This window comes from Cydia splendana, chromosome 13, assembly GCF_910591565.1.
Source record: "Cydia splendana chromosome 13, ilCydSple1.2, whole genome shotgun sequence".
NCBI classification, from domain to species: domain Eukaryota; kingdom Metazoa; phylum Arthropoda; class Insecta; order Lepidoptera; family Tortricidae; genus Cydia; species Cydia splendana.
Window position 1 is genome coordinate 20,377,950 of NC_085972.1, and position 23,351 is coordinate 20,401,300.

Genomic DNA, 23,351 nt, shown 5'->3' on the forward strand with positions numbered 1-23,351 from the left:
AACGCCTTTGTTAGCAAAAGAGTCATACTAAGTAGGTACTTAGTTACATTCGCGTGAACCATCCGATATTGGCGCGTTCCATTCGCCAGAACTGGGAGCACTTATATAAACAAGATTTAGCGGTACTTACTCGGCGACTTTGAAGGCGAGCGTGAAGTTTTGACGACGTTTCTCCAGTACCTACCTACAAGCTTGGACCGGACGCGTTCGGAATGAAGTGGTGCCTTATCGTAGAGGTGTTTCTTAAGTCAGGGGATAAATAAGCTACTTACTCGGCGACTTTGAAGGCGAGCGTGAAGTTATGGCGACGCTTCTCCGGCGTGAGCTTGGAGTAGTCGAACGCGTCTGGAAGGAAGTGGTGAACGAGCGCGCAGAACGCCAGCCCGTCCGCCCAGCTCGTCGAGAAGTTCTCCAGCTTCACATTCTGCGCAAAACATAGGTTAATTCCCATTTGTCCCCACCCCACGTAAACGCTGCCCTACACGAGGCGGGACAGATGGGATGATTCATATGAATGCACCTTTTATCATCTGTGCCCGGCGGGGACAAATGAAAATATACCACAACATGGCGATTGTAGCCTAAAAGCCTTCTTCGACCGAATGATTGTTTATATTGGGGCATTATTTTTAGTTTATTTTCAGGCATGGAATGTCCATACTTTGTCGATAACGTATTTAACGCTACATGGGGCTGTTGGGTAGGACATTTCAATTTAGTAATAAAACAATGTTGAATAGATCAGTAACTATTGGCGGATGTTCAAAAACCTATAGAAATCACACCATGGTATAGGTAGATAAATGGCTGCTTATGTGAAAAACGATCTGTGGTCTCGAGATTATTAATTTTCAGTCTAATTTTATACAATAGGTATTACAGACGTCTTTAAAACTGAAAATATGTACCTAATGGGGAATATTGACATTGAGGTAAACCTATTTCAAAACAAACAACACAATACACCATGCACTGTTTATACAGCAACAGTACTTACACGTTACTCTTTGGGCTCATGCTTTTAACTCGACGACATTAAAAGTATCGTATCGATTACACGGACAACTCACTATTTCACACTAACATCGATTCTAATGTAACATTTTGTTATGTGTTTAAACTGGTTTTGATATAACCTTGACGGTCGTCTCGGTGATTGGCGCACAATCATGCACAGCTTTGGGTGAGCGATCTTCAGGGTCGTATAAAAATAAGTTCAAAGCCATAACAAGTTGTTATATCTGAATCGGGCTGGATGTTAGGCCTTCAGTCATGTTACAGTCGATACGCAACGAAAAATTTATTAAAAAATATTTCCACACTCATTTAATCAGACTCAGGCTGTTAATTTCATTTGATTAGAGAGAACAAATTAGGTGTTTGTGAAAACGTAACTCTTTATTAAAATATCGGTCACATGAATATTTTAATTGGTGCTTGTTTGTTAACTAAGTTAAAACGCTCAGAAGTAGTAAGTCCCTACGGATGAATGGATAATATATATACAATTAAGTAAATACCGTGATACATGGATAAAGTAAGAAAATGCTAGTCATATAAAGCGACGGAAAGCTTGTCTTTAGGGTTGCCAATTTATCGAAAAGTGCAGTTTAGTGTATCACTAATAATGTATGCGCTGCTTGGTCTTCGGCCTACCTTAAAACCTTATATCTCAATGATGTGTTGATGGTACTCACGATCCCAGAAAAGCAGGAGCACCTCTTGCAGGTTTGTGGGTGATTTCTGATTTCAGGCATTTATTTGCAAGGTTCGGCAAGCCATTTCCGTCAATTGAAAAAGGCGGCAAATTTGAAAAAGTAGGCGCGATGGTACAAAATTTGAGTTTTGCGCCTTTTTCTACCGACAAACTGGGTTTGCCAGAGTATATTATGTTTCCACACAAATTTTTGCTTCTTTCGACAACTGGCAACCCCAAGTGTGAGTGCGTGCTGTGACGGGCGAGTTATCGCGTGCGCGGGACATGCTCTAGCTACCGGCGACTCCTGACCCCCCACCCCCACTCTGCATATCCGACTAGATTGGTGCAACGTCGAAAAACTCTAGAGTATGATATTGTCAGATCATGTTGACAAGCTGTTGTTGTTTTGAATGGTACGTTACAGCCGTAGCGTCGCGTTCGTAATGCCAGGACAAATATTTAAACATACGGAATGAACTCCAGATTTTGTTTTGGTCAGTTTTAACCACTTATTTATAAAAATAATTATTTTTACCTTTCCCTTGAGTCCTTAACTCATATATGCCCATTGGGTCGTTTTCGACCCACACTCCTTAAGGTTACAGGCTCACTCCCCTACTAATTTCAATGTGTAGGAGTCAGTGGGTTCAGTGTGTCGAAAACGACCCAATGGGCATATATGGGTTAAATCTCATACTGAATTTATATTTTGCCTTAGAGATTGTGCTAGTGATTTATATGGTGTGCAGTTGTTTCTGAATTGTATTTTGCACCAGTACCTAAAAGCCATGGAGCAGTACTAATAAAATAATTTCTAAGTGCGAGTATTGCGAGTGAAACAAATTGTGTTTTTCTACGAGTATTTGTGATAAATTGTGTACTAATATGTTCTAAATTGAAGGTGAAATGCTTATCTAAATATGTATTTTGACTATATTTACGTGTTTACGTTACAGCTATATACATTCGCCTGTGTAAGAGTGGGGTGTGCGGGGAGTCCTCCTAAACAACCAGAGCGCTTATAACCCCCAGTTGCCAGGAACCGGCGTGTACCTCGTAGTCCCGAGTCTTGTCACGACACCACTGCAGCAACCGTTCTTTAATAGTGAGAGCGCTGGCTTGCAGCGCGGGGTCGGTGAACTTGAAGAAGGGCTGCGACGGAGAGCCCGGGCTCTGCGGTGACTTGGGCGAGCTACAACGGACGCAACGTTAGTCTGGAGCCCTTTGGTGACGTTATTTACACGACGCGTGTACGTTAGGATGGACTAACTAATGGTTTGGTTAAGTACAGTTGATACGCGTATGATTGTCCCGATAATTGTGCGATGAAAACAAGATAAACATGTTGCTTTCTATCTCTGCTTTCTGTCTGGCGAAATTATAACCTATAAAATTATTATTTTTGAGGTTATAATTTAGTCAGACATGCTACGCAAAGAAACTATAATGCTTTACTTTGTCTATATCACCCAATATACTAGACTATAATGCGCGTTCTGAGCAGACAAAGGCTAAATATAATTTAAGTGATTGAAACCTTTGTTTACTAATGTTATTTCGTCAACTGTACAAGTGTTAAACAATCCGTGTGCACTCAGCCTTAGCGAGTGATTATAAATATTATAATGAAGCTACTATAACGCGTTATAAATGCATATCATTAATTCAATATTTACGTGTACCTATTCCTTATCCGTATCCACAGATATGGTTGCTAAAAATAAATAAAATATAGTTTTATTAAGCCAAACTACTATAAATAATAAATGAAATATACTTTAATATTTACGATAAGATCAAGTGTTTTAGGCGCCTATTGCGGCAGTTGTAGCCAATTGGGAGGGGATTTATAACGAGAGGGGTTAAGAGTGGGGGTGATGCTTACTTGGGACTGGTGGTAGAGTTCTGCTTCTCAAGCTGTCGGAACTTGGCGAACGGCGACACGGGCTTGGGAGCCGGCCGCGTCATGCTCTCGATCACTGGAACACCAGAACGGACAGATTATTGTCATGCAGCACACCAAAGTGCAAAAAGCCAGGTTGGGATGTGAGTGACGACGTATTATTCGTGTATAACCTCTGTCACCGGCAAGTGTGTAAAGACCAAGAAATCATGAATGTTAATTGATGCTGCGATTGCTTATAATTCGTTTGTAACCAGCGTACAAGTCTGTTGAAAATGTACCTCTATGATTAAGTTGGCAGGATCGCCATGTAACGTGTCACACACTACACTATCTACAGTAGGTACAAAAGTATGTAACAGACCTTTAGAAGTTTTAGTGGTGGTGCTACTGCTAACGGTTTTCTCTGAGGAGTTCCTCCGCTCGCTCGATGTCACAGTCGTTACTTCCTCTTCCTCTGCAAACGGAAAACAAGATTAGAGTCAAGGCCAAAAATGGGTCGTCAAATCTAAGGGCATTTCCAAAACAATAACAGCCAAAACAATACGATACTTAAGCTATTAGTCAAATTAACACGGTTATTGGAAACGGTGAAATGGCATCGGTCGACATGTTACGGATTTTGCGAGTATGTATATGTATGTACATCGACGGTCACGGTGCGGGGGCATGCGGGGAGCGACACAAGCGACAGGCAGCCCACACACACACGACTCACGCGCGTCTCTCTTCTCCCGCCTAGTCTAGTGGAATGTGTGGCTACGCCAGCGCCGACACCAGGTCTTCGAACGCGTCGTCGGCGTTGCTCTCATCCAGGAACTGCAGCTCAGTCACGCTGGGCATGGTGCGGCTGCGGCCCAGCCCGTAGCCCTGGCTCTGTCGCGCGCGGACCTTCGTGCGCGCGCCCACGGCCGTCGAGCTCGCTTGCCCGGAGAAGTACGCCTCCACCGTTCGCTTCTTGTCGGGCAGGGCGTCGGGCTGGATGCCGCCTTCGAACATCTTGGGCACGGCGAGCAGGTGCATGGATTTAGCACGCGCGACTACGCGACGTGGTGACGCGGGGCTGCGGCGTTCGGTGATATGCTGCCACGAGCCCGAACGACTGAGTTGGCTGAGGCCCGGGCTCGAGTCGCGGCTCGCGGCGGACTCGCTCGAGAACTCGCGCGGGCTCGGGGAGAGGGGCGACTTGATGACGGGCGGGCGGGGCGAGGGGGCGAGCGAGGACTGGGGCTGTACAGGGGCCGGCCGTACCTGCGCGCGGCTGTCCCGCCGCGGGTGGCGCGGGATCTTGTCGAGGGAGTTCTTGAGGCTGTCAGCGGCGCTGGCGTGCGGCCCGTGCCCGCGCGGGTCGTGGCGGGTGCGCGCGCCGGCGGTCACGGTGGCGGTCTGCCCGACCGGGCCGCGCATCACGCGAGTCACTACGCTGCTGTGCTCTGTGGTTTCTTCATCGAGCCCGTTTGTGTAAGCAACGTCGCCGTTGTGGGTGCCGTTCTGCTGGCTGTGTGTGTATGGACTTTTCGGTTTCTGCGCGTAGTGGCTATGCTGGGGCGCAGCTGGCGCAGGAGCCGGCTCATGGGCCTCGTTAAGCACGACATCAGGCAAGTAGTCTACTTTATGTGCCCGCGCTTTTTCTATATCCGGCGTCTGCTGGAGTGGCACGAACGTTGAAACTACATTAGCGGGTGTGAAGTCGGTCACGGTATATGGAGGCGGTTGTACCTGGGTTTGTGATTGCGGCTTGTAGTGCCCATTGCTCATCGATTCCCTAAGCTTCTTCTCGCGGATCTGTTTTTCGTAAAACTCTATCTGCAGTTTTTGAGCGTCCACCTTAGGCATATAGTTGTTCTCGTACGGGCGGTTGTCGAGGCGATGGACGAGACCCGGAGCGGCCAGGTCGTTCTGGCTAGGGATAGCTTTGACCGGGTAGTTCTGTGTGGGCGGGGGCGCGTAAGTCGGCGGTGTGGGCGGGTTGAAGGCGTAGGGCCTATCTCTTTGAGGGGACATTTGAGTAGAGCGAGGGGAGGGGTTTTCAAATTTATTGGCAGCGAGGCTGAGCACTCTGCGTGGTTTGTTCTCGACTGCCTGGACCCAGGGCGCGGTGGGCGCGGGCGGGCTCGGCGCCTGCTTGGGGCTGTAGGGTATAGTGTCGCTTGTAGGAGACAGGACTGGTGCTTGGTTGGCCGACGGTGGAACCCATACGAGGGCCGATGGTGACACCGGAGATGTGATCTTTTTAGGAGGTTTGAACGCGGACATTGGGGCGTGCGAGAACTGATTGACGGGGATCGGTTTGGACAAGAATGGTTTCGCGATAGGTTTCGTTGGGGATTGGGGTATGGGTGGGTGATGCACGGGCTTAGGCGGCTGGGGTTGGTGATGCGCGGGAGGAGGCTGGTGGTGCGGTGGTAGGGGTTGGTAGTTTACAGGCGGGACCTGGTGGTTTGTGGGTGGAGACTGGTGGTGCAGGGGCGGAGCGTAGTGCGACTGTTTCGGTAGTCCCAGCGGGAGAGGCGGATGTGACTGTGGGACCTGAGGGGAGATATCCCTACGTTCCGCCGCCCAGGGTACACGGGGTCTATCCGAGTTAAAGTCACCTAACACCTTCCTAGGTCTGACTTGAGAGGATGGAGCCTCCTCCGTCGTCTGCCAGAAACGCTTGGCAGAGGACGAGCTGGAGGACCTGCTGCGGTCCTCACGATTCTCGAAGGTGTTTTTAATGTTACCGAACCTATTGCTCCAATTTACATGCCCGTTTCCATTATCTTCGTTCTTTTTCATGAAAGCTAAGAATTTCTTGTCATTATCTGTTTGTGGGCGGAACTCGGGCACGGCTGGGCCGCGTCGCGGCGCGTCGTCATCCGTGTCGCTATCGAGTCGATATCCACTGAGTGGTTTACCGATGTCTATCGTATTGGCACGCTTCATACGCAGCTTCTTGTTGCTGCTGAACCGGTTCAGCGGTTTAGAATAGTCGTCAGCGGGCGGCGGTGCTGCAAAGTTGTACGTTGGAGGTAGAGGTTTGTAGAGAGGAGCGCGGTATGCTCGTTCTTCCGGCTGAGGACGCGTGTGCACGGTCAGTGCGGTTACTGGTTGCTGCTGCCTCGTCGGAACACGACGGATGGGCGGCGGTGCTTCTCGTTCTATCTGGGCGTTGAACTTATTGGCTATTCTAGCTATTCCGCTCTTAGTGTTGGACAAAGGTCGCGGCGGAGGTGGAGCGGCGACAGGAGCAGGCAAGGGTGCGGGCGCTGGCGCTGCTTGGACTGGTTTCGGCGCGTCAGCGATAGAGTGACGGTGGAATTCCGGTTTACGTGGACCAGAACTTCGGCGTTCAACTACCTGTTCTTCATGACTAATGGGTCCTGATGCGCGGCGTTCGACTACTTGCGCGTCGCGACTGACGGGTGCGGCCTCGTAGCTGACCGAGTGCGCGATAGGCGCTCGCTTCTGCTGCGCCGGCACCGCTTCATGGAAACTCACTTCTTCTTCGACGCTCTGTCGCCGCTCGGGAGTCGAGGTATCTACGCTAGGCACGGAGGCCGTTGACGCGGTGCTGGAAGGTAAAGCAGAGGTGGTCGGTTCGGGCGCAAGCGCCAGCTGATCTCTATCTACCATTCGGCGCGCTTCTTCGAGTTCCTCATGGGTAACGCCGACGGTGTGTCTGGCGGCGCGTGATCGGCGTCGATGCCGTTTTTTGCAGCCATCGAGGCGGTCAGCGGCGTCGAGGGCTTCTTCTAGACGTTCAGTGAGGTTAAGGAGTGCGCGTGCTTGGGGGTGCGCCGCGGGCGGAGCCAGGGCTGCCCGCAGGCGCCCTAGGGAGCGGCGTACGTCAGCGACGACGTCAGCGCTGGCCGCGCCGAGCCCGGCGAGCAGGCGCTCACCGCCGCCGCCGAGGAGGCCCTGCAGCAACGGGAGTAGAAGAGACTCACCGCGCGCTTCGGAGTCCGTCGGCGCCTCGCCGGCCGCCGCCAGCGCCTCCGTCACGGCGCTCGCGCATGCTACAATGTAATGGAAATAGAAATAGAATGCTTAATGTATTTTTGTGTCTGTTTGTACGGCTAGCAGAACTGACCGAGCATTCACTCAGAATGTTATCCATATGGGTCCTGGGTCCTACGTGTTTTGAGCACATCGTATTGACACGGCCTGTTCTACTAGTCTTTCTGTGTATCGATGACTGTCTGATTGTGTTGTGTAATTAATATTTCTTTATAAGAGTAAATGTAATGGCTTCATTGTAATGAAATAGGAGGTAATCATTGTGCAAGGCCGTGAGGCCCGTGAGTCTCCAAACTTCCAAGTCAAAAAACTTCTTGATAAAATTGAAATCAAAACTCATTTACACGAAAACAAGCAGTAAAGTGTTAGAATGGAAGAGCTCACCTTCCTGCTCGGCCATGAGTGTGCGTATGCGTGCGCGCAGGCGTCGCCGCTGCTCGTAGTCGGTGCACTCTTCCAACTGCAACATTGTATTTTTTTTTTACATTATTATCTATTATGTTGTAAAGCTATTTCAGTTATTTACGTAAATGTCTGCTTATTCTTATGTCGTAAACTGATGAACAAACAACACAACAAATCATAATTCAAATATAATTTTATTTGCCTCACGTTCAGGGGCACGTTTCCACTTAGAGCGTATTACTTAGACGCTGCCTGATGTTCATTTCAACACGAAGTAAGTACATAGGTAGTAAATAAATAAAATAATATGCTGATATTGACTACATTTCCTTTCGTGCGTGCCATGCCCTTGTGAACTTCAGCGTATCAAGTTCACAGTCGCATACGCATCGGAAACGGGCGCGCCGGAAATACTCTCCATCGAATAATGGTGTTTCCAAGCGTTCCATATATTTATCACACATCAGTAAACACTTTTGTGAACTTTATGCACACTGTATGGCTACGAGATAAGGTCTGTTTATGCTCAGTTAAATGTGTTGCTATCCGTACCTTCGTTGACATAGTTAACTGACCTTTCGCGTGCCGTAAAACTACCAAATATATCCAAATGCTCCCAATTATCTATGGTTCAAAATTAAACTGTATTATCTTTACAGTACATATGGTGCAACTTTACCGCACTAGTGCGGGAAGAAGCCTACCCGGGGTTCCGTGCCTATGTAAAAATTTAAAGGGCCATATGTACGGTAAAACGTTGTACGATACACGTGTGAATAGGTAATTCTCAACTCGTGTCGATTTAAAACATTCGCTTCGGTCGTGTTTTAATTTATCACCACTCGTTGCGAATTTCCTACTTACCGTACTTGTATCGTAAATAACTATTGTTCATGGGTGACAATTAATTGAATAACGAATTTCTTAGTATTATATAAATAACTCGGATTTCACAAAAAAAAATACATTACATACTTGATTAGGTAGACCATAGTAAATAGTAAAAATACATATTATTGACCATATACTTGGGAGATTTTACGGTACCTTATTACAAAGTGATAAACTCTATTTTCGGTCAGTTAAGTGTGTCGCTGTACTAGTCTGGTATTTACGTTGCACGTAAAAATAGAGGCGACGACGGAAGCCGAAACAACACAGCAACAGGTCGTTATGTCTCTCGGTTTGCAGGGCGGGGCGCGCCAAATTAACGAAAGGTGTGAAAATGTGGGGAACGTAGTTAGATCATTGTTTTTAAAGGATTACGTTACGCATTTCGCAACAGATAAGTAGGATACAGACTGAATTAGTTGTTTTGGGTTCAAATTCACTGTTTGTCAAAAAACTCCAGTAAATTGCATAATGTTTTTATTTTGTGAAATTTGAGTAAAATAACGGCAAGTGTAGGAACCTCGATAGAGCCACACATACTCATGGACAAATTTAGAGGAACGCAAAAAAAGGTTTAATTACTGAATTACAGCACCATTAGTAATTAAACTTATTAATTAAACTTTACAAAGTAGCAATTAATTAGTATTTAAACTTTTTTTTGCGCTCCTCTTATCCATGAGTGTATTATGCACCAAACTTGTATGTAAAGTAGGTACGTATATGTATGTGGGTATTAAGCTTTCGTACGTTAGTTTTTCAAGTGTGCCCACCGGCTACGGTTAGGTACTCGCTTGCATAGAAAGCTAATAAGCTCACACTAGGACTTTCATGAGTGAAACGCTCACATGCAGCGGGATGGACGCGCGAGGCATGTGTTCCCACGGCGGCGCTAGAGTCGAGCGAGCGCGGTGGCGCCCGCGGGAAAAAGGGGTGAAGCTCTTCTGTCCGACTGTGTCTGAGCGACGTAGGTATGTATACAAATACGAGAGTTATTGCCCTATGACGGTCTTTTTAGCAATACATTTTATATACTGGTCTTCACCACATTGTCCTTAGGTATTTACGTAGCGGCTAGCGGTAGCTGGCGGCCAGGACGAGGTGACGATCGCTTGCGCTTCGACATCGAATCGCTTGGTGTCTCTCTATCACTCTTCCATATTAATTATTAGTGTGACAGTGACAGTTTTTTTTTTTTTTTTTTTTTTTTTTTTTATCTACGTTTTTAAAAGGAACCTTTGTCAAACGGGACATGTCGGCTCCGTTGGGCCTCTACATTATATGAGTTTCAATAAATGTTATACTAGTTATCAAAAAAATGGTACACTAATTTTGCAGTTTTAGACAGGGGTTCCGCCAAAATCGACTGAAAAACCCCAACATCAATTTCTTTATAGTCCCCAGCTTCAAATAATTGTGCCCTCTTGACAGTTGCGTTTCGTTCGCTACGTATCGATAGCGTCTAGGTCTACGTCTTGTCTACGAGGCCTGTATCGCGGCAGTTCGTCGCTTGGACCGTGGCACTTTCCAGCCGGTGCAATTTGTCGCTTCTGAGACCTGTTCTATGGAATAAATAAGCTGACTAGCCACTACGCTTTATTCATTATTCAAAGCTTATTCCTTTCAGTATTATTAATAAGGTCTTTTGGCTTTATAAATAATATTACCTATTTATATTTCAGATTTTGCTAATTATATTACCTACTAATATTAAGTAGGTATAAAGTTTTCGATGGTTGAGCCCCCTTAAAAGGAAAAAAGAATTTCGGTCAAGTTTGACACACAGAATTAAATTACCCACTTATACCCTAAAAATACTTTTTATGGGGGTTGCAATTTAGTACCAAGAGGGGCAGTTTGATGACTTACACGAGGACTGTCAGCAGAGCGAGACTTAAAATTTGAATTAGATATCATTTGATCTGGTGGCAAAAAATAGGTGCAGTCCACCTCATCCACCTGGATTAAGCTAGCGCCCGCGATGTCTCGGTCCGCTGACTCGGCTGACTGCCCACAGGACTAAGGTTGTCACTCCTTAGTCTTCTAACTTATTGAAGGCTAAACTTTAAATTCATTAGCAAATATATGGACAGGGCCTTTTGACTAATCATTGAATACTTAGGTACCCGTTGATATTTGGAAAAAGAAAACAATGTGAGGAAATCGGACTAATCCCTATTTATTCGGTTTTCTTCTAGTTTCCTCCGGATTGGATCTGGTTCAGACGTCACTGTCGTAAAAGATAGGGTGTCTTTTACGAAATTGTTGTAATTTAAATCACAATTAAATTTATGAAATGGAACAAAAAGCAGGGTGGGGACTATAGCCCAAGCACTCTAGCGCATGAGAGGAGTCCTGTGGGGCAGCCGGGATGAAACCAGGAAAGCGCTAAAATGTGCCAACCCTGTTGGTAACGGCTAGTTCGCGCTGCGCGCGCGCGCGTCGAAAGCGAAAGCTAGTTAAGCACGCGCTGCAGTGGCTTTCTTCACGGCTCGCTAAGTCCCCATTATCTTACAGCCGGAAGCGTAGCTTCAATGAAACATGGATAAAAGCTAAGATCTACATAATATTCCTCTCATCTTAGGAGAAAAAATATAGGCACTAAAGTACGCTTAGTTGCGGCGGGCTACCACAGGCCGATTTTCTAGGGTCAGAAAGGTTTAACATTCGGGAAAGGCAAACGGTTTAAACCAAAATCAGGAACGCAGTAATGTCTTTAGAAGTGGGTGGCGCATGGCGTATAGATTTTTTGGGCCTTCCCCAACCCAAGGATTCCTAGCCCAATGTCTGTAGTATTGTTTGATATGAGAATATTAATCTATGATTTTTCTATCCACTAATGTCCATGAATTGCTAAAGAGACCTTGGTGTTTTCAAAGTTCCAAAATAAAATATGCCACAACTTCATATTGAATGTAAAAGAGATAAAGAAATTCTATATTAAAATTTCCAGAAAATGTAACAGAATTTGGACTATGTATTTGGCAAACGTACAATTTTTTTCATTCAAAAAGACACGTTAGCTGTTTGGTTTCCAACTGGAAATATTGGGTTTTCCAGTTCGACACTTCCTTATTTCATTTGAGAGAAATCTCTTAAAAATAGAATTCATGGAAGAGAAAACGTCATTGAAGACGTCAACTTCTTTAAATTTGCTCATTTTTAAGAGATGAAAGTTGAAGGCCACCTGAGGCGAACTCCATCAAGCGGTGAGGGCTACAGAAGAACGAGACAGACGGAGACAAATCACAGGAACTGCAAAACCAAGTGGCCACGACCCTTAGTAATGACTATAATGAGAGACCGACCAAGAAGACGAAGAAGAAAGAGATGAAATGGGCACAAGCCGATTGAGGCATGACCACGATCCTCAATCACAATTAAGGCAATGACCAGAGAGAGGTAAGGTGTTCTACATACATGTTTCTTGAGCACCCGCTCGTCCCAGCAGTGGTCGGGATCGAAGTCCTGTGCTCGCTGGCTGACTACGCTCGTTCGGACTGTCTCTTGCACCTGCCAGACAAAATAAACACACTATTAATATTTCGAAAGTTACGGTAAAAAGTCTAGGCAGACGAGAGATGAGAGTCAAACCTCTATACGAAACTAAATACCTGATTTAATTTTATACGATGTTTAGACAAAATTATTGACTTAAACGAGACAAAATCGTATTATCGTCGTATTCATTTGTTTTAGTTACCTAATTATTATATAAAACTTGCAACATTTAAAACCAATGATTCGATTTTCTGGCTCGGTTCTACGAAAATCAAGGTTGCCGAATCACATTTAATACGTCTTGAACTGTAATTCCCGTCGTATGTTTTAAAACAAAAATACTGTGTCGCGAAAGTTACATAATATAAAACCCTGACATATCTTTTGTAATTTATAGCTCTCTAGAAGCCTAATAATCTAATAAACTAGATATTCGCTAAAATAATGTCACGATAGTTTCTTTCTGTTATCTTTTCGTAGTATTTCTCGTAGTACGGGAAGACCTTGTTCTGAGGCCGCTTTCGTCTATTTTCATAGCCCACTGAATCATTGGCGGGTGTTGTAATGTTCATATTTTATAATCTTTTCATGATGGAGTGTTTATAGCCGATGTGAGCTTTTTCAGCTTCAATGCGATGCCGAAACAGAGCAGCGGTGCGTTGTGCAAGCTATGTGTAATATTTTTTTAGAGTTATATATAACCTACACCTCTTTATCTGTCCTACTGGTTGATCATGATTATTCATTAATATTTTGAAATTAATATCTAACCTAGAAATAAAAATTGATTTTATGTATTTCCAATTATGAGAGTTGGACTAAGCTAACAAATACATTTTCACCACACCAGCTCGCAAAGGCTTACTTTGCACTTCAATAACTGATAGCAAAGTTGCATTTTATTCACATGTGAGGCAAAGTAATCAAATGCTAATTTTGAGTTGTTTTCTTAATATTTGCTCATTTGGATTTGATTTGCTTAACCAAATCAAATCCAAATGAATGTTATTAAATATTTATCATCCAAAATTATCATTTAAAGGTTAATTCTACCTTTAAATGATGATTTTGGATGATAAATATTTAATAACATTCATTTGGATTTGATTTGGTTTGATTTTGTGTGATATTTTACATTTAATATTTGCTTCGGGTTGGTGTGGTGAAAAATTTTGTGTTTCACTCGGGGGCAGATTTTGTTTAACCCTCGTGCTTTGAATCCTTCGCAACGCTCAAGATTCCATTTTTCGAACCAATATCTCAACTCAATTTTGGAATCTTTCGCTTGCTCGGGTATCAATATTAGCACGAGCGGTTAAAAAACAACTTTGCCCCCTTGTAAAACAAATAACTATTAAAATTTCTGAGAACATATTACCTTAATGACGTTTCCTTACTTTATTCTATTCAAGTCAGTGTTAGTCAAGTGAGCTTAGACGGACTCGGAGTAATATTATAAATTACTGTAGATTTCAAACCCTATAACTAACCTCATATGAGCAAATTATGAAGAAATCAGATCTCTTGTCTTCGCGACAATTGACACGCTACACAAGTAAGTACACATATTAGGTAGGTAGGTACATATATGATTTCCTAACAACTCAACCGCGTGCTACATACTCTGATGACAGTAGAGGTAATATTGATAATCAATACCAGTCAATACTATCATCAATTCAAATATATCATTTGCCCAAATGTCTCGGGTTGGTGTTTGAACTATGCTCATTTAGAAGTCAAGTATACAAATATGTAGGTAAATTAAATGACAACACTACCTTCCGCCTAGCAGCTAGCTTACGTGTAGGGGCATCTACCAATCAAATATTATATAAAACTAACGTTCTAGCATCTTCTGTAGGCTGTCAACAAGGCGACCCGCTCGGCCCGGCAATTTTTAGCCTCGCTATACATCCCATTATTAAGAAACTAAATTCAAAATTGAACATATGGTATTTAGATGACAGGACCCTCGGCGGCGAAGCGATTTCCGTCCTCGAAGATTTAAAAAAAATCAACATAGACCTGAAAGAAATTGGCCTCTCGCTAAATTTTTCTAAGTGCGAACTTTTTATTACAGATTCCTGTCCGGACAAGGAAAATACAATCAACCTTTTTAGACAACTCGCCCCTGGTATCAAAATTATAAACAAAGAATCGCTTCACCTCCTTGGCTGTCCCGTCTTAGACCAATCCTTTGAAAATTTCGTTGACTCAAAAATTCAAAATTTTACAGCGACATCACACCGCCTGGCCAAAATTAATCTACATTCAGCCTATTCGATCGTTAAGCATTGTCTTTTCGTTCCAAAATTCACGTATATTCTTCGCGGAACCCATCTTTGGAAACACCCCAATTTGGTCTCAAAATTAGACACATTAGTAGTTGAAACACTCACATCCATCTTTAACATCTCTTTTGACGAAAGGTCTTGGACCCAGGCTAGCCTGCCCATTAGGTTTGGCGGCCTGGGCATCCGCAAAATTTCTTGTGTATCTTTACCTGCGTTCTTGTCCTCGGTGCATGGTGCTCAAAGCCTTATAGGGAAAATACTAGATCCTTCTATTGGATCTATGGAGGCCGCACACTGCTCCGAGGCCAAGAACGTCTGGTCTATAACCTGTCCCAACACAGACCTGCCTGAAAATCCCTGCTCGCAGAGGCAGTGGGACGAGCCGATCTGTCAACTAGTACGGAAAAACCTTTTAGATACGTCACCTAGTTCGACAGACCGAGCTCGTCTCCTTGCGACTGCAGAGTGGGAGTCAGGGCTGTGGCTGCAGGCGCTACCCTCTCCAAACATTGGGACTTTTCTAGACAACACTACCTTCCGCCTAGCAGCTAGCTTACGTGTAGGGGCATCTACCAATCAGCCTCATCGCTGTCAATGTGGCACCACGGTGGACATTCTTGGCCGCCATGGCCTCTCATGTGTTCGAAGCGCTGGCAGGATCCCCCGCCATGCCAGTATAAATGATGTCATCCGTCGGGCTCTTGTTAGTGCCAAAGTACCTGCAGTCCTCGAGCCCAGCGGTCTGGCCAGGGATGATGGCAAGAGGCCCGACGGATTGACACTGGTGCCTTGGAGCATGGGTCGGCCGCTAGTTTGGGACGCTACTTGCGTTGATACCCTGGCACCGTCCCATGTTCCAAGCACCAAAGATTCTGCTGGCGCTGCGGCTTCCTCAGCCGAGAGCCTCAAGCGCCGCAAATATGCCGCTCTGGGAAGCAGCTACATATTTGCGGCGTTTGGTGTCGAAACATTGGGGCCGTGGGGGCCAAGTGCGCGTCGACTGTACAAAGACTTGTCGGCGCGCCTAATAGAGGCTTCTGGTGACCAGAGAGCTGGCCACTATTTCGCCCAGCGTATTAGTATCGCCATACAGCGGGGAAATACAGCCAGCCTTCTGGGCACCTTGCCCGTTGACGGCGATCTGGGCCAAATTTTTTATCTTTAGATTTTTAAGTTTTATTATGTTTGTTTATTTCTTTCTTTGTTTTTACCAAATAAAATTTCAATTAAATGCCTGGACAATATTGAGGACAGATTAGGTTAAAATGTTAGTTGTCGGGCATAATGATGTTGGTACAAGTACGTATAATGTCCCCTATAATTTTCACTTGTGGATTGAAAATAAATTGCTCTACATTTAGGCGGAAGTACGATTAAAATGAAATTAAATTAGATGCAAATGATCACGGAGATAATACATACATATCTACGTATGTAGGTAATTTGTATCCAAAAATATAGTCCTAGACAAAACAAGGTCAGATTTATAAAACCGTAGACGATTTTAAATATATGCGTTTCTGGCGGAAAACAATTTGCAAATTTGATATCGCAAGTTTAATTTTTAACCCCCTTGCCAAAAGCGAATAATACCGGTGCATTTTAGCAAAATACTTATTTATTCTTCGTCGGTAAAAGAAACACATACCTACATTACATAGGTACTTACAGATGGCCGTATAATGTATACCGGAAGCAATTTGGATTAGAAATGGCAAGATCCGTCCACCGTGCGCATACGCATGTCATAGTGACGCGACAGATCCCACGGCGACACTAAGTCCATGCTTACAGCATCACTCTTAACTGACCGACGTCGATTGGACATTATATATGCGTGTCGCTGCAATTCGGTATACGAATTCTCAATTAAGAGTGTTGACGATGGTACCGTCAGCATCAAAAGTAGCGGACCAGACGACCAGACTACGCGCCAAAAGTATTTACCATTCATTAACAACTTAACAAAAATATATCTCTATAAGTAGAACAATTATATTGCGACAAATACGTATTTTTGAACGTGAATGGTAGATATACTATCTGTATTTGGAAAAGATTATCTGTATTCCAGGGTGGCAGATATTTTTGGAGCGTTGTTACATGATGATTTTTATGCTGACTGCACATATAAGAATAAGAGCTTAATAATATATTTTGATTTTACCTTTCACAAGATGTACCTACAATTGTACACAATTAAAAACTAAAGGGGTTTAAATCACATAAAATAAACTTGAATCTGCCTCCGAAGTTACGAATTCGATACTAATTATTATTCTCGTAGTAGCTACTGACTTTATGACTTACGTTACCTACATTACATATATGACATGACTTGGAGAGTACTCGGTACTCATAATAAAAAAAGAGTTGGTTTACACTGTACAAGTGTAAATTTTCGAGCGGGACTATCTTTTGGCAAAGCTGTCGGCACATAAACAAAGCTGTCTATTTTCGCAAGAATTTGTTAAGTGTCATCGTAACGTGTGAAGTAGAAAAATGCTCAATACCTACTGATGAATGATGATAGTTTGTTTACTAACTGCATTAACAGTGTAAATATACAGAGCAAATATTACCACACTTATGTTTGAGATTAAATAAATTAAGATACCTAATGTATGCTTCCGCAAACTTGTCGGTTTCATTACGCTCTTCATGTTAGTTAATTACGACTACTTAACGATGAGGCTGTCATTACGAAAAAAAACTACAGTTAATCCTACCAAGTTTAGCAAATTATCGTTATTTTTAAAGTTTTATCCACAGATATTTCATACAATGTTTCATTTAACTATGAAGATTTTGTTAAATGAAACATTTTATTAAAATATCGGTGAGTAAAACTTTAGAAATAACGATACTTTACTAAACTAAGTTAATAAGTAGTTTTTAGGGTTCCGTACCCAAAGGGTAAAAACGGGACCCTATTACTAAGACTCCACTGTCCGTCCGTCCGTCTGTCTGTCACCAAGCTGTATCTCATGAACCGTGATAGCTAGACAGTTAAAATTTTCACAGATGATGTATTTCTATTGCCGCTATAACAACAAATACTAAAAAGTACGGAACCCTCGGTGGGCGAGTCCGACTCGCACTTGTCCGGTTTTTTTTCCTATTACATATGTTATGGGATTGTTAGAAATATGAAAAACTATACATGAAGAAGCTTTATTAGGTAAATTGTAACTTTTTTTATTTTACGGTTACAGGAAAACATTTAGTCAATTGAAACGTTTTTGTTTTTTGAAACAAACAAGGACACAAAATTTACCCGTTGTTTACGTTTTTATTCAATTTATACCACAATTACCGTAACTCACACCATCTGTATAATTTAATACACCGTTTGTATTCGTTAAACGCCAAGCAATGACTCAGTCAGTTCACATTGCATAACATACCCACAGGTGTTCTTTCTAAAATACGACTTCAGCATGATACAGCCCGCCTTATGTTTCTGTATCGTGGTTATGTCGTGACAGGTGACATGTATCGCTTGTCGTTTACTGACAAGGTGATTAGGTTTTTTTTTTTTTTTTAATGGCATCGCGCTCCTGGCGCATTCAGCCAGACGAGTAAAGCAGGGAAACGGAATTAAAGGATTACATTATAACGGGTAAGACGGAATTTTGGAAAAGGATCAGGAAAAGGTAAATTATAGGCAGTTAAAGTTTAATGTTATTACTAGGGATGTACCGACTAGTCGGGAAAGCCGACTATCCGGCCACATTTGTAGTCGGCGATTAGTCGGCAAAAAAGGCCGATTAGTCGGCACTTTATTAGTGAAAGAAAAACAGAAAAAAAAAAGGAATCAACAGTCAATATTTACCATATGTTTTATGTCTATTTTACCGAAATACCTATTTACGGTGCATACGAAAACTTTTGTTCATATAGTTGACCGTTTGATCGTTACCGTATGTTGGTGGGCTGGTGTTTTCCTCTACAGGTCGATCTCAACTGATTATCGTGTAATTTCATGGCCAAGTTGTATAGTTAAATGATGTTATTATTATTCCGTATTTGTTTTTTTTTAATGGTGGAGACATGGCATGACATGGCATTGATTATGGCAGCACTGTGCCATGACAACAACCTCTCTCGTAAATTAATAAATTAAAATAAAAACAATGGGTTTTCGTGTCGCGTGTAGTGTTTAAAGTGTTAAACAAACTATAAATAAGTGACACAAGTGTGGACTAAAAAGTTAATTACTGCATAAAAGACTATAGTTGAAAAATCCAAGTGCATTTACATACCAAACTTTTTACGCGAAAACCGTGTATTTTACTAAAACTATAACATTATTCAGTGTAGAGTGTACATTATTCCATCATTTCTGTTCCGTGTAAAGTTACAGTGCATCACAGACGACTTTCATAAATCTAAAACTTAACCTACAAATTCAAAAACTTAATAACTGCCACCTAGAATTTCAAGCATTACTGGCATTAAGCGCGTCGCCGCTTACCGGACGTTGACCCTAAGCGTGCCATTTCAAGTGTTGCCGTACAGCGCCATCTATGAAGGGTGGAGAAAATTAGTGGAAGCGCGCTAAGTATTGTTGTTATTTACCAAATATGGCTCGTCAATGCGAAGGGTGTAAGTTACCAATTCCTAAAAGACTTTACTTCACATGCTCCAAATGTAACAAAATATACGACTTACAATGTGCTAATCTTTCAAAAAATTGTTTCGACACCATGGCACCTGAAGATAAAGCTAACTGGATTTGCCAGGAGTGTAAGTCTAATATGCCTAAAAATATTAACAATGAAACTCCTGCGACCCCGCAACAGAGCCGGCTCTCCGCTACTAAGACTTGCCTTGCGCCTGACGCTGAGCGCACCGCCACTAAGACTAGCGCCGCAAATAAGACTAGCCAGGTGCCTGGCGCTGAGAGCGCCGCAACTAAGACTAACCCCGCGCCTGGCGCATTGAGTAACCTATGTACTGGGAACGTAGCAAATACAGGCATTTCGATCGGCTGTCAAACCGAATGGCCGCATCTTACTAACTAATAACAGCTGTGGGTGTGTCATTGACCCTCTACTTATGGAACTTAGAGCGTTTAGAGAGGAAACTACGACCCGTTTTCATACTCAAGAACAGATGATACGTAACATGTCAATTCATTTTCAACTTGTGAATTCATCCATTAACGAAATAGGTGAAAAATACGAATTTTTGAAAGATGGCATTTCTCAACTACTCGGTACAGTCGGACACCTAAATAGTACGAAAGATTTTCAACAGACCAGCGACAACATTGCAGAACATATTAAAAACCTTCAATCTAAACAAAATGAATTTAGTTTCGAAATAGAAAGAACGAAACAAAAACTGGCCGCAGCCGAATGTGTTCTCAAGACTTCTCGTACTGCGCCATCATCAGAAGAGCCGTCTCATCTACCACAAGGTATGTACACTAACACGCCAAAAGAGAGTAAAGATAAGACTCTATCATCGGCAACGAAGGTCAAACCAATAAATAAAACATCGACTTGTGGAAATGTAAAACCTAAGGCAGCGATAACCGAGGTCAACGACCTGACATCTGAAAAAGTTACAACACCGTCAGCCGTTAACACACCTTCCTCCACCCCGAGCCTGCTGAACGAGAGCTGTGACGAGAGTGAAGTTGATTCCCGAGCCGACACCCAAGGTGAAAGTAACAACAAAGAGGAGTGGACTGAAGTGAAGCATAAGCGCCAGCGCCGATCAACATCAAGCTTGGTGAGAGGTTCAGCGGCCCCGGGTACTACCTTTCTACAAGCTTCAGAAAAGATGACATACCTACACCTTTTTTATGTCAGACTGGGAACGTCGGAAGACCAAGTTAGAACACATTTAAATAATATCTGCGACTCCGAAGACGCGTGCACTGTTAAAAGCCTCAAAACGCGCGGAAATTATGCATCGTTTAAAATAGGTGTACCGCCAAATTTTACACACCAAGTACTAGCTTCCGAGAACTGGACCCAAGATATATGTATCAAACCTTGGCGTGATAATTTTCGTCCCCAAAGTGCATAATAATAAAAAAAATGTATTTGTAAGCACCTCTGTCTACTACCAAAATGTAAGGGGACTTCGGTCAAAAACTGATTTATTTTACAATAACTTACTTCTATGTAATTGTGATATTATTGCACTTACCGAGACCTTTCTAACTAGCTCTGTCATGGACGCAGAATTATTTCCTCCTGGTTATGTCGTATTAAGGAAGGATCGCGCGGGGGATACCGGGTGGGGGGGTGTGTTGCTGGCGGTACCCAATCTTTATACTGCGCGCATAGTAACTGACGTTGATGGTATATCCGATTATATGGAATTATTAATAGTAAAATTAGAATATAAGGGAACTATGTTGTTATGTTGCGTTGTTTACTTACCACCGAACTATACGGACGACCAATATTTAAACGTTTTAAACTGTTTAGAAAATGCAATATGTAAATATTCAGATTTAGACGTGTTAATTTTAGGTGATTTTAATCTTAATTCATGTAGTGTGCAGGTACGCCAACAATTTGAATGTTTTCTTGAGTTCTGTGAAATACATCAGCACAATACCATTCGCAATCATCAAGACGGGTTATTAGACTTGGTTCTAAGTGGTTTAGGGCAGGAGCGAGTGATAGTAGAGCTCGCTGAGGCGGCGCTCGTGCCGCCCGACAACTACCATCCGCCGCTACAGGTGAGTATAAAGTTGCCGCGGGCGCATGCCCATTCTCTCTTCGTTTGTAAGCAACCACCAACTGTCTCTCCTGTACCTGAATGGAACTTTCGCAAAGCAGACTTTAGTGCACTATATGAAAGCATAGCCAAAACCGATTGGACATCTGTGTTAGATTCGGTAAGTGTTGATGCAGCAACCGAAGAATTCTATTTTAAATTAAGGGAATGCATTTCCCACCATGTTCCATTAAAAAAAAATCCACCACCTATAATAGGAAAATACATTTACCCGATTTGGTATACATCTGAAATTAAACAAACCCTACAAAACAAATACTTTCATTTAAAACAAATTAAAGTAACTGGCGCTGAATTCAATAAAGAAATGTTTAAATATTATAGAGGTAGAGCTAAATTTTTGATTGACTGTGAGTATAAAAAATATAAAACAGGTGTTGAGCGAAACATAACTAACGACCCAAAAAAGTTTTGGAAATATGTAAAGAGCAAACGTAAAAATATGAACCAAATAAGTGACGAATATACCTATCAAGACCGAACGATTTCGGGCCAGGACGCGGCAGATGCCTTTGCTCAATATTTCAGCTCAGTCTTTCATAATGAGGTACCGCGACTAAACGCCGAAGATGCGGCGCGGGAAAGCGCAACGCGCAGCGGAGATGCACGCGACTCGGCGCGGGTTGCCATTGATGCCATCAGCACCACTGACATACGACGCGCTGCAAAGCGGCTCAAGCCGAAGAGCGCTGCTGGGCCTGATGGCATACCTACCTTTTTAGCGAAGGATTGTATATCTGCTCTTGAGTCACCCCTTCTAGCTATATTCAATCTCTCTCTACGGTGTGCGGAGTATCCGTCCTGCTGGAAATTATCGAGAGTAACCCCTGTCCCCAAGAGTAGTACAGGATCCGATGTAACAGGATATAGACCCATTGCTGTGCTGTCAGTGTTTGGCAAATTGTTTGAATCCATTGTAGACCATCTTATCGCTCAACAGATCGCAGTAAAAATGAATGACGCTCAACATGGTTTCCGTCGTGGTCGGTCAACAACGACAAACCATGTTGTGTTAGTTGACTACATTACGGAAGCTATGGATGCCCGGATGCAAGTTGATGCAGCATACTTTGATTTTCGTAAGGCTTTCGATCTTGTAGACAATGATATCCTGCTGCGAAAATTCGCAGACATTGGTTTCACTCCTAGGCTTTTACACTTTTTCGCCAATTATCTACAGGATCGAAAGCAATATGTTAAACTTGCCGGATATGAATCTCCACACTATTATACTCGCTCTGGTGTAAGCCAGGGCAGTACATTAGGACCTACCCAATTCTTAATAATGATTAATGATTTGCCAGCCGTTGTCAGTACAGCCCAGTGTTTGATGTTCGCCGATGACATCAAACTTTTCCATCGTATTAAGGACGACCACGACCGACAGCAACTACAAAAGGACATAGACGCTATTGCTGAATGGAGTAACGACAACCGCCTACACTTTAACGTATCCAAATGTATCCATATAACTTTCTCTAGACTCCGAACGCCGATTCCTACCACCTACAGACTACATGACACACCTTTAGTACAGACTGACAAAATACGCGACTTAGGACTAAATTTGGACAAACAACTTGACTTCAGACTTCATATAATAACAATATGCAAAAAAGTTTCGAAAACGCTAGGTTTTATATTTAGAATATCTTTACAATTTTCCAACATAAAGGTGGCAGTCATGCTCTACAACGCTTACATCCGTAGTCGCCTTGAATTTGGTGCTGTAGTATGGGATCCCTATGAAACTAAATATACCACGATGTTGGAAAGAGTGCAAAAGAAATTCTCGAGACATGTCTACAAACGTCTGTATGGATATTACCCCTACATGTATCCTTCTTTATTCGTAACAGGAATGGTCGGCCTTCAAACACTAGAGACTAGA

The 23,351-nt window shown here is 43.1% G+C and overlaps 1 protein-coding gene and 1 long non-coding RNA gene across 7 annotated transcripts in view; one reads left to right on the plus strand and one right to left on the minus strand.

The window, feature by feature from the left end:
• Nucleotides 1-23,351, plus strand: part of LOC134796328 (uncharacterized) — a 280,891-nt gene that overhangs the window by 39,636 nt on the left and 217,904 nt on the right. The window lies entirely within an intron of this gene.
• Nucleotides 1-23,351, minus strand: part of LOC134796317 (mucin-3A) — a 103,116-nt gene that overhangs the window by 2,100 nt on the left and 77,665 nt on the right. For 2 of the 6 annotated variants that reach the window (XM_063768402.1, XM_063768400.1), the window contains 7 exons: nt 12,318-12,410; nt 7,986-8,061; nt 7,532-7,600; nt 3,967-4,059; nt 3,585-3,678; nt 2,753-2,891; nt 273-424 (listed from right to left, as the gene is read on the minus strand). In XM_063768402.1, the coding sequence (XP_063624472.1) occupies nt 273-424; nt 2,753-2,891; nt 3,585-3,678; nt 3,967-4,059; nt 7,532-7,600; nt 7,986-8,061; nt 12,318-12,410 (716 nt within the window). Of the gene's footprint in view, nt 1-272; nt 425-2,752; nt 2,892-3,381; nt 3,414-3,584; nt 3,679-3,966; nt 4,060-7,531; nt 7,601-7,985; nt 8,062-12,317; nt 12,411-23,351 lie in introns of those variants that run through there. The other 4 variants (XM_063768405.1, XM_063768404.1, XM_063768401.1 and 1 more) reach the window with 4 other exon arrangements.